This window comes from Danio aesculapii, chromosome 7 (assembly GCF_903798145.1).
Source record: "Danio aesculapii chromosome 7, fDanAes4.1, whole genome shotgun sequence".
Classification (NCBI taxonomy): domain Eukaryota; kingdom Metazoa; phylum Chordata; class Actinopteri; order Cypriniformes; family Danionidae; genus Danio; species Danio aesculapii.
Genome location: NC_079441.1, coordinates 72,954,015 through 72,966,608, shown reverse-complemented (window position 1 = coordinate 72,966,608; position 12,594 = coordinate 72,954,015). Strand labels below are relative to the sequence as shown.

At 38.2% G+C, this 12,594-nt stretch overlaps 1 protein-coding gene across 1 annotated transcript in view; it reads right to left on the bottom strand.

Annotated features, from left to right (window-relative positions):
- The window catches only part of LOC130232528 (phospholipid-transporting ATPase ABCA1-like), a 182,828-nt gene that overhangs the window by 58,878 nt on the left and 111,356 nt on the right, over positions 1 to 12,594 (bottom strand). The window contains 5 exon segments of the mRNA XM_056462478.1: positions 8,058 to 8,195; positions 9,499 to 9,638; positions 9,905 to 10,036; positions 10,334 to 10,505; positions 11,022 to 11,138. Of these exon segments, the coding sequence (XP_056318453.1) occupies positions 8,058 to 8,195; positions 9,499 to 9,638; positions 9,905 to 10,036; positions 10,334 to 10,505; positions 11,022 to 11,138 (699 nt within the window).

Sequence of the window (12,594 nt, the reverse complement as noted above, 5' to 3'; positions counted from 1 at the left end):
ATGGATGGATGGAAAGATGGATGATAGAGAGAAAACAGATGATGATAGAGAGAAAACAGTTGATGGATGGATGAATGAATAAATGGACGGATAGATGGATGATATGGAGAAAACAATTGATGGATGGATGGATGGATGGATGGATGATAGAGAGAAAACAATTGATCATGGATGGATGGATGGTAGAGAGAAAACAGCTGATCATGGATGGATGGATGATAGAGAGAAAACAATTAATCATGGATGGATGGATGATAGAGAGAAAACAATTAATCATGGATGGATGAGAGAGAGAAAACAGATAATGGATGGATGGATGATATAAAGAAAACAATTAATCATGGATGGATGGATGATAGAGAGAAAACAATTGATCATGGATGGATGGATGATAGAGAGAAAACAGATGATGGATGGATGAATGATAGAGAGAAAACAGATGATGGATGGATGGATGATAGAGAGAAAACAGATGATGGATGGATGGATGATAGAGAGAAAACAGATGATGGATGGATGGATGGATGATATAGAGAAAACAATTGATCATGGATGGATGGATGGATGATAGAGAGAAAACAGATGATGGATGGATGGATGATATAGAGAAAACAATTGATCATGGATGGATGGTATAGAGAAAACAGATGATGGATGGATGAATGATAGAGAGAAAACAGATGATGGATGGATGGATGATAGAGAGAAAACAGATGATGGATGGATGGATGGATGATATAGAGAAAACAATTGATCATGGATGGATGGATGGATGATAGAGAGAAAACAGATGATGGATGGATGGATGATATAGAGAAAACAATTGATCATGGATGGATGGTATAGAGAAAACAGATGGTGGATGGATGAATGATAGAGAGAAAACAGATGATGGATGGATGGATGATAGAGAGAAAACAGATGATGGATGGATGGATGGATGATATAGAGAAAACAATTGATCATGGATGGATGATATAGAGAAAACAGATGGTGGATGGATGGATGATAGAGAGAAAACAGATGATGGATGGATGGATGGATGATATAGAGAAAACAATTGATCATGGATGGATGGATGGATGGATGATAGAGAGAAAACAGATGATGGATGGATGGATGATATAGAGAAAACAATTGATCATGGATGGATGGATGATAGAGAGAAAACAGATGATGGATGGATAGATGATATAGAGAAAACAATTAATCATGGATGGATGGATGGATGGATGGATGATAGAGAGAAAATAGATGATGGATGGATGGATGAATAAATGGACGCATAGATGGATGATATAGAGAAAACAATTGATGGATGGATGGATAATGGAGAGAAAACAGTTGATGTTGATGGATGAATTAATAAATGGATGGATGGAGGGATGGATGGATGGATGATGCAGAGGAAACAGTTATTGATGGATGAATGGATGGATATATAGATGGATAAATGGATGGATGGTATAGAGAAAACAATTGAGGGATAGAGAGAAAACAGTTGATGATGGATGGATAAATGGATGATATAGCAAACAACGGATGGATGGACGATAGAGAGATATATAGATGATAGATGGATGTATGGGTGGATAGATGGATGGATGAATGGATGATGATGAGGCAGAGGAAACTGTTGATGATGGATGAATGGATGGACAGATAGATAAATGGATGGATGGATGGATGGTGTAGAGACAACAATTGATGGATAGATGGGTGGATGATAGAGAAAACAATTGATGGATGGATGGATGGATGGATGATGGAGAGGAAACAGTTGATGATGGATGATGGATAGATGGATAAATGGATAGATGATGGATGGATGATAGAGAAAACAATTGATGGATGCATGGATGGATAGATGGATAAATGGATGAATGGATGGTATAGAGAAAACAATTGATGGATAAATGGGTGGATGATATATAGAAAACAATGATTATGGATGGGTGGATGGATGGATGGATGGATGGATGGATGGATGGATGGATGAATAGATGGATGGATAAAAAAATGGATGGATAGATGATATAGAGAAAACAATTGATGGATGCATGGATGGATAGATGGATAAATGGATGAATGGATGGTATAGAGAAAACAATTGATGGATAGATGGGTGGATGATATATAGAAAACAATGATCATGGATGGGTGGATGGATGGATGGATGGATGGATGGATGAATAGATAGATGATATAGAGAAAACAATTGATGGATGTTGATGAAACAGTTGATGATGGATGATGGATAGATTGATAAATGGATGGATGGATGGATGGATGGTATAGAGAAAACAATTGATGGATAGATGGGTGGATGATATATAGAAAACAATGATCATGGATGGGTGGATGGATGGATGGATGGATGGATGGATGGATGAATAAATGGATGGATAGATGATAGAGAGAAAACAATTGATGGATAGATGGACGATAGAGAAATCAATTGATGTTGGATGGATGGATGGATGACAGAGAGGAAACAGTTGATGATAGATGAATGAATTGATGGATGGATGGATGATAGAGAAAACAATTGATTGTGGATGGATGTATGGATGATAGAGAGGTTTCCTGATAAGATGGATGATAGAGAGGTTAGTTGATGAAGGATGGATGGACAAAATAAACAGACAGATGATGGATAATACAATGGATGAACCAATAAATAAAACAACGGACAGATGGATTATGAAGACAAGGGTGGATGGATGGAGGGATGTATAGATTGATGGAAAGATGATGGACATATAAAACTATTAAATAGATGGATAAAACAATAGATGGTTGGATCAAACAATGGATGGATGCATGGATGAAAGGATAAACAATGGATGGATGTATTGATTAAACAATGGGTGAATTAACGTATTAAACAATGGATGGATGAATGGATGGATGGATGGATGAATGAATTAAACAATGGATATATGGACTAAACGGATGACTACAATGGATGGTTGGATAAACAATATATGGATGGATGCATGGATGGATGGATGGATAAAACAATGGGTGGATGGATGGGTTGATTAAACAAAAGGTGAATGAATGTATTAAACAATGGATGGATGGATGGATGGATGGATGGATGGATGGATGGATTAAACAATGTGTAGATGGATGGATGGATGGATTAAACAATGGATGGATGGACTAAACAAAGTATGAATAGATAAAATGAATGGATGGGTGGATGGATAGGTGAAACAATGGATGGATGCATGGACTAAACTATGGATGGATGGATAAAACAATCAATGGTTGTATTAGACAATGGATGGACTGATGGTGGACGGATTAAACAATAGATGGATGGGAGGATGGAATAAACAATGGATGGATGGATGGATTAAAAATCAGATAAATAGGATGGACTGATGGACTGATAGTTAATAAACATAAAAGACAGACAGACTTTCATCACTTTAGCTGGTTTCTGGCCTTCAGATGTCAGTCTTTAACTCCTGCTCAGGGAAATCTGCCTAATTGGCAATAAAAACACTACACGTTTAATTTATAATTATTGTCAATACTAATAAGTCTTGCGTTCCTCAGGGGCCTGAAACAGCACATTCAGCCCATTTCTGCTGGATCGGGTGTGTAATTAGAGAGCAGCTGATGATTATTTGATTAGTGCAGCCGATTATTGTCTGATTAATAATTTAGGAAAATGAAATGATGTGTACTAGTGCAGGTAATTGGGCAGAGAGTGGCCCTCACCCACTCACCAGAGAAAGAGTTTGGGAATTTGCGAAGTGTGTTGTTGTGTTGACTTTCTCTCAGTTCAGCTGCCCGTTCATAAGTCAGTTTCTATTCATGTTTTAGAAAGAAGTTTATTCGGCTCACCGAGGCTGTATTGGATTAAAGATAAACAGTAGCAGAGGTAATATCGTGTAAAAGGATTATCATCTAAAGCAGCTGTTTTGTATTTTAATCTGTTTTACTATTCCTCTGATTAAAATAGTTCAGCATCATTACTTGAGTCTTCAGCATCACCAAATCCTTCAGAAATCTTTTTAATATTCTGATTCGCCCCTCAAGAAACAGTTCAATCTCTTCTTCAAATTATTTGGAGGAATCTGAAATGGATGGATGCCAGATGGATGGATGGATCGGCAGATGGATGGATGGATGGATGGATGGACAGATCAATTGACAGATGGATGGATGATAGATAAATCAGTACAAAACAATGAATGAATGGATGGATTGACAGAAGGAAGGGATGGATGGATGGATGAACGGAGTGATCAATCAGCTGATGGATAGATGGACCAATCGATCAACAGATGGATGGATAATAGATAAACCAGTACAAAACAATTGATGGATTGATGGACAGATGGATGGACGAATGGAGTGATAAATCGACGGACCGATCAATCGACAGATGGAAGGATGAATAGAGGAATGGATGGATGAATGGACGGATCAGACGACGATGAATGGATGGACTGATTGATCGACAGATGGATGAATGAAGCGATCAATCGACAGATGGATGGATGGAGGAATAGATGGATGAATAGACAGATCAATGGACAGGTGGATGGATGGACCAAATGATCGACAGATGGATGGATGGATGATAAACCAGTACAAAACAAGGGCTGGATGGATGGACTGATGAATGGAGCGAACAATCAACAGATGGATGGATGGATGGATGGATGGATGGATGAATAGATGGATGGATTGATAAATAGACAGATCAATGGACAGGTGGATGGATGGACCGATTAATTGACAGGTGGATGGATGGATGGATGGATGGATGAATGAACAGGTCAGTCGACAGATGAATGGATGGACCGATTGATCGACAGATGGATGGATGGATGAATAGATGGATGGATGGATGATTAGACAGATCAATGGACAGGTGGATGGATGGACCGATTAATTGACAGGTGGATGGATGGATGGATGGATGGATGAATGAACAGGTCAGTCGACAGATGAATGGATGGACCGATTGATCGACAGATGGATGGATGGATGAATAGATGGATGGATGGATGATTAGACAGATCAATGGACAGGTGGATGGATGGACCGATTAATTGATAGGTGGATAGATGGATGGATGGATGGATGGATGACTAAATGGATGGATGGATGAATGAACAGGTCAGTCGACAGATGAATGGATGGACCGATTGATCGACAGATGGATGGATGGCTGGATGAATGGATGGATGAATAGATCGATGGATTGATGATTAGACAGATCAATGGACAGGTGGATGGATGGACCGATTGATCGACAGATGGATGGATGGATGGATGAATAGATGGATGGATGAATTGACGGATCAGTCGACAGATGAATGGATGGACCGATTGATCGACAGATGGATGGATGAATGAATGGATGGATGAATAGATGGATGGATGGATGAATAGACAGATCAATGGACAGGTAGATGGATGGACCGATTGATCCACAGAAAGATGGATGGATGATAGATAAACCAGTACAAAACAATGGCTGGATGGATGGACTGATGAATGGAGCGATCAATCGACAGATGGATGGATGGATGGATGAATGGATTGGATGGATAGTTGAATAGATGGATGGATGGATGAATAGACAGATCAATGGACAGGTGGATGGATGGACCGACTGATCGACAGATGGATGGATGGACTAATCAATCGACAAGTGGATGGATGATAGACAAACCAGTACAAACAATGGCTGGATGGATGGAAGAATTGTGGATGAATGATAAAAAGAATAAACCAAATTATGATGGGAGGATGGATGAATGGATGGATGGACGTATGGATGGACAATAGTTAAAGCAAAGAAAAAATGTTGCATGGATGGATGGATGAGTAAAATGGATGGATGATTCATGGATGAACAAAAGGATGTAGATTAAACAATGGGTGGATTGATGATTGATGGATGAAAAATAGATGGATGGATGGATGAAAAAAATAGATGGATGGATGAAAAATTAGATGAATGGATGAGTGGATGATTTCATGAAAGAATGAAAGAATGTAGATTAAACAATGTATGAATTAATGATTGATGGATGGATGGATGATATATAAAAATAGATGGATGAATATATGGACGATAGAAATAAAACAATGGATGGATGGATGGATGGATGGATTGATGGATGGATGAAAACTAGATGGATGACTGGATGTATAAAAAAGATTGTTGGATGGATGGATAAAGAAATAGATGGCTGAATGGATGGATGAAAAAAGAGATGGATGGATGGAAAAATGGATAGATGGACAATAAATAAACTAATACAAAACAGTGGATGGTGCATGAACAGATAGATGGATTGACAGACATATAAAACAATTGATGGATGAATGAAAGGATGATAGAGAAATAAAACAATGGATGGATTGATGGATGGATGGATGGATGGATGGATGGATTATTAAAATGGATGATTTCATGGATGAATAAAAGGATGTAGATTAAACAATGTACGGATTGATGATTGATCGATAAATGGATGATAGAGAGATAAAAGGATGGATAAAAGGATGGATGAATAAAAAAATAGATGGATGGATGAAGAAAATGGATGGATGGATGTACAATAGATAAATCAATACAAAATGATGGATGAACAGATCGATGGGTGAACAGACAGAGGTTTATAAGATCAGATGATCAATCAGAGAGAGCAGCAGGTGGAGCTGAATGTTCCGGCAGCACATTCTGCTTGCCGATGAGATATTTTATCAGTCTTTCTTCACTCCGACAAGGGGAGCAGAAAGGATGAGTGCAGGCTGGTGTCATCTCTTTCAGACATCCATAACCGTGTTAATTACCATCATTATCAAGCCTACTTGACTTCTGACTCCGCTTTTGCACTGATTTTTTTTGTCCTGATTCACAGAATAAATGAATACAGCAGGCTTACAGATCGGAGTCGACAATTTTTTTTAAAGCATTTTTGTTTTTTAGGTTAACTTTAGTTTGTTTCTTAATTTGTAAGGTCTATGGTCATTTCATGGCAAGACTAATATACACTACCTGACACAAGTCTTTTGCCTATTCAAGCTTTAGGAACAACAAATAATAACTTGACTCTATAATGGCAAAGAAAGCGTTCTAGCAGGACTCCCAGAGTTCATCAAGACTCTTTGTGTTCATCATCAACGTCTCCCCCTTCATCTTACCCCAGACATGCTTAATAATGTTCATGTCTGGTGACTGGGTTGGCCAATCCTGACCTTCTTTGCTTTTAGGAGCTTTAATGTGGAGGCTGAAGTATGAGAAGGAGCGCTATCCTGCTGGAGAATTGTCCCTCTCCTGTGGTTTGTAATGTAATGGGCAGCACAAATATCTTGATACCTCAGGCTGTTGATGTTGATCATCCACTCTGCAGATCTCTCGCACGCCCCCATACTGAATGTAACCCCAAACCATGATTTCTCCTGCACCAAACTTGACTGATTTCTGTGAGAATCTTGGCTCCATGCGGGTTCCAGTATGATTGGGATGTAGTTCAACAAATGATTCATAGGAAAACTCCACCTTCTGACACTTTTCCACATGATCAACTAGAAGTCAAGTTATTATTTGCTGCTCTTATAACTGAGATCCACCACAAGACTTTTGTCAGATAGTGTAGATACAAACACGTTACATAATAATAACTTCATAATTCAATAAGTCATGACACAAAAAAAATTTAATAAAACAACGGTTAGCTTAACCAGGCAAGTTATGTTAATTTTATATATATATATATATTTAGCCAAACTATAAGAAATATTACTTTCTCCAGAAGTAAAATACAACAGGAAATGCATTAAAACTGCTTTGTTAAAAAGCACTTGGGAAATATATGAAAAAAATAATAAAATTTCACAGAATGGTGAATAATTATGCATTCAAATGTATTTTTCCAATTAATGTTATTACTGCTATCTGTTGATCCACTTTTTAATGCAGGATGCATAAATTAAATAAGTTGTTCATTTTATTTTAATGTGTCGATGCAATGCACCAATCCCAGAATCCACAGTCTTTACATTGACTTCTGTACCTTGTTTATATTTGAGCAGCAGCTCCCAGATGCCTCTGCGTGCGTACGGATCCACTCCTGCTGTCGGCTCGTCCAGAATCACAACATTCGAGCCGCCAACAAACGCAATGGCGACAGAAAGCTTTCTCTGCATTCCACCTACACACAAACGACAGAGAAAGAGCGTCAGCTGGGGCCAATACCACGAAGCCGGATTAGCTGGCTAGCCTGATAAATGTCAGAATATGCTCTGGTTATGTTCTGGTTATGTTTAGGTTATGTTGTGGATATGTTCAGATTTTGTTTGAGCTGTTCAGGTTATGTTCTAATTATGTTCAGTTTATGTTCTGGTTATGTTTGGGTTTAATTTAGGTTATGTTCTAATTATGTTTAGGACATGTTAAGGTTATGTCCTGTTTTTTTTCTGATTATGTTCAGAGTGTGTTCTGGTTATGTTTAGGATATGTTCAGATTATGTTCTATATATGTTCCGGTTATGTTCCATATATGTTTAGGTTGTGTTTAGATTATGTTTTGGTTATGTTCAGGTTATGTTCAGATTATGTTCTATATATATTTGAATTATGTTTAAGACAGGTTCATATTGTGTTCTGGATATGTTTAGGTTGTGTTCAGATTATGGTTTGGTTATGTTCAGGTTATGTTCTATATATGTTTAGATTATGTTTAAGATCGGTTCATTTTGTGTTCTGGATATGTTTAGGTTGTGTTCAGATTATGTTTTGGTTGTGTTCAGGTTATGTTCAGATTATGTTCTATTTATGTTTAGATTATGTTTAAGATAGGTTCGTATTGTGTTCTGGATATGTTTAGGTTGTGTTCAGATTATGTTTTGGTTACGTTCAGGTTATGTTCTATATATGTTTAGATTATGTTTAAGATAGGTTCATTTTGTGTTCTGGATATGTTTAGATTGTGTTCAGATTATGTTTTGGTTATGTTCAGATTATGTTCTATATATGTTTAGATTATGTTTAAGACAGGTTCATTTTGTGTTCTGGATATGTTTAGGTTGTGTTCAGATTATGTTTTGGTTATGTTCAGGTTATGTTCAATATATGTTTAGATTATGTTTAAGATAGGTTCATATTGTGTTCTGGATATGTTTAGGTTATGTTCTAATATTTTAATCTTCTGCGAATTGTGCTCACTTTCTCAGGAGATTTCAATCACAGTATCTTTATGTTTCAAGGTCTGTGATTGGCTGTTTGCTACTGATGCTCCACCTCAATCTGGATCCTCTCATTAACTGTAGATTAAATCAGAGTTAACTAAGAAACTAAGATTAGCTTTATGATACCAATAAAGCCTGGATGTATTGGTTTAGGTCTGTCAACTCCAAACTAATCCTGAGTTTGTTAAGCCAGCTTTTTGATACCGACCCTAGGGCTCTGCGATCAGGAAAAAACATTGCAATTTACACACACACACAGACACACACCTGAGAGATTCTTAGCGAGGTCTTTGCGTTTGTGAGGAAGACCAACATCTCTGATCATCTGATCGATTTCCTTCTTCACCTCTTTAGAGCTTCTGCCTTTCAGACGTGCATAGAAGTAAATGTGTTCCTCCACCGTCAGACTGAAAAACAAACAGAGCCATTTCAGCATCTGAGTCACACTTTCATTAAGTGGTCTTCACTACTAGGCACTTACATTCAAAAATAAGATGTTTCATGAATGAATGGATTAATGAATAAATCAATAAAAAAAAATATATATATATATATCCCAGCATTGCAAAAAAAGCTTTTCTTACTGCGAGTTTTTGAGTTTTAAGTAAAAATACTGTCTCGTTTTCAGAAATAATGAGTGAGCTGTGTAGTGTGTGTGGTAGGATTTACTCACTCATCGAAGAGCACGTTGTGTTGCGGACACATTCCCAGCTGTTTTCTGATGGAGTCCATGTCTGTTCGGATGTCGTAGCCGTTAACGTAAGCCGTTCCAGATGTGGGAGCAAACAGACCCGTCAGAATCGACCTGATATAACAACAAGATAAACTTAGAAGGATACTAGTATTCAGCTTAAAGTGACATTCAAATATTGCTTTTGGGGGCTAATAATATTGACCTTAAAATGGTGTTTAAAACAATTAAAACCTGCTTTAATTCTAGCCAAAATAAAACAAATAAGGCTTTCTCCAGAAGAAAAAATATTAGAGGAAATACTGTGAGAAATTTCCTGAATCCATTAATCCCAATATCACTTATTGGAGTGAATAATTATGACTTAATTCTGAACTACATATATATATATATTAGTGTGTGAAAACGCACATGGTGGTGGTCTTCCCGGCTCCGTTGTGTCCTAGAAATGAGGTGATGTGGTCCTGATAGAAGTCCAGGCTCAGTCCGTCCACCGCCAGTTTATTCCCCGTCTTATAAACCTTCACCAGGTTCCGGATGCAGACGCCGGGCTTCAGGTCAGACGGAGGCTTTTCCAGAAAACCTGCACAAACACACTAATTTAGAGAAGTGTGTGTGTGTTTCTGTGTGAGGCTGTGTGTTTGTGTGTGTTGGTATGTGTGTGGATGCATGTGATTGTGTGTGTGTGTGCACATGTTTGTGTTTAAATGCATGCGTGTATGTGTATGCATGCATATAAATGTGTGTTTGTGTGTGTGTGTGTGCACGTGTTTGTGTGTATGCACATGCCTATATAAGTGTCCCTGTGTGTGCATGCATGTATGTGTGTGTATGCATGCATTTGTGTGTGTGTGCACGTTTGTGTGTGCGTGCATGTACGTGTTTGTGTGCGTGTGTGCACGTATGTATGAGTGTCTGAGTATGCGTGTGCGCACATGTTTGTGCGTGTGTGTATGCATGCATATGTGTCTGTGTGTGTGTACATGTTTGTGTGTGTTTATGTATCCGTGTGTGTGTACGTGTGTTTTTGTGAGTGTGTTTATGTTTCCGTTTGCATGCACATGTGTATGAGTGTCTGTGTATGAGTGTGTGTGTGTACCGCTCTGGTTTTCCAGGTCCTGCAGCAGGTCTGGATGGCCATCAGATCCCACTCTAGATCCACACCAGTAGGAGGAGGTGAAGGGGAAATACCACGGCTTTGCAATCCCGTACTGGCCTGAAGACACATGCAAACTATTCAAAACGCAGTTCAATAAACTCAGAAAACATCCTCTTTTGTTGAGTTTTCCTTTGAATTCTGAGTTTTATGAATTAAAATCTCGAAATTCAGATTTTTTTCCCCTTTATAATCCTGAGTTTTCATCCTGCAGAACTCTTGTCGTTCAGACAGTTTTACTTCTCAGAATGACGTATGAATTGTGAGGCATAAACTCAAAAATGTGGAATAAAGCTTTCCGAAAACATCTAAACTTTCTCCAGATGCACACAGCATATGACGTAAAGCGAAAAATATTAGATAGACAATCTAAGCTTTGTGATTATGACGTCTCAAACAGATCTATCCATCATCTATACATACAATAACTGCATTATTTTGACTAGAAACAAGACAAAAACTCAAAGTAAGAAAAGCCTTTTTGCAGTGTGTGACTAAAAAAAACATGAATGTATTTCATTCATTCATTTTCCTTCGGCTGAGTCCCTTTATTCATCAGGGGTGGCCACAGCAGAATGAACCGCCAACTATTCCAGCACGTTTTACACAGCGGATGCCCTTCCAGCTGCAACCCATCACTGGGAAACACCCATACACACATTCACACTCATGCACTATGTCAATTTAGTTAATGATGTCCCCTATAGTGCATGTGGACTGTGGGGGAAACCTGAGCACCTGGAGGTAACCCACGCCAGCACGGGGAGAACATGCAATGAAATGCCAACTGATCCAGCTGGGATTCGAACCAGCAACCTTCTTGCTGTGAGGCAACAGTGCTAACCACTAAGCCACCGTGTCACCACCATAACTTATTTAACTAGATTAAATCCACATTTCTGTGATCTTTTGTTTGAAAAAACTAGTCAAGCTTTTTTTTTGCACCAGAATTTTCTTTTCTTTTCACATTTGTCTGGCCTCTCTTTACCCATTAAGACCAATTCATAATGAAAATATATATATTTTGTCATTATCAGAGCTTGAAAAGTTTTAACCAAGCTGCAACCTCCTGCTCTCCCTAGCGAAGTTGATACGGGAGTAACTGAAACTGCAATTCATAGACTGGCCACTGGGGGCTGGCTCCAGGAACTCCAGATGTTCACTGACTGCAATACTAAACTGGCCGATTTTACTGCAGTAAAAAACATGTTTACAGCCTGGTACTAAAGATAGTTTTGGTGTATACAGCTAATATTACACATCATTACACCTCTGAGGGGGTGAATTTTTTAATAACTCATTCGTTTCATTTATATTAAATCTGAATAATGTAGAAAAACGTCATAAGAACAATGCTTAGTGGCTTAATGTATTACAACAGCGATTTTAAATGACCAAACTCAATAAACACTTTACTGATATAGTACACAACCAATCACATGGGGTCAGAACACAAACGAGACGCAGGTAATGAAGTATTAAGCATTTCTCCCTCAATAAAACTCATCTAAGCAAA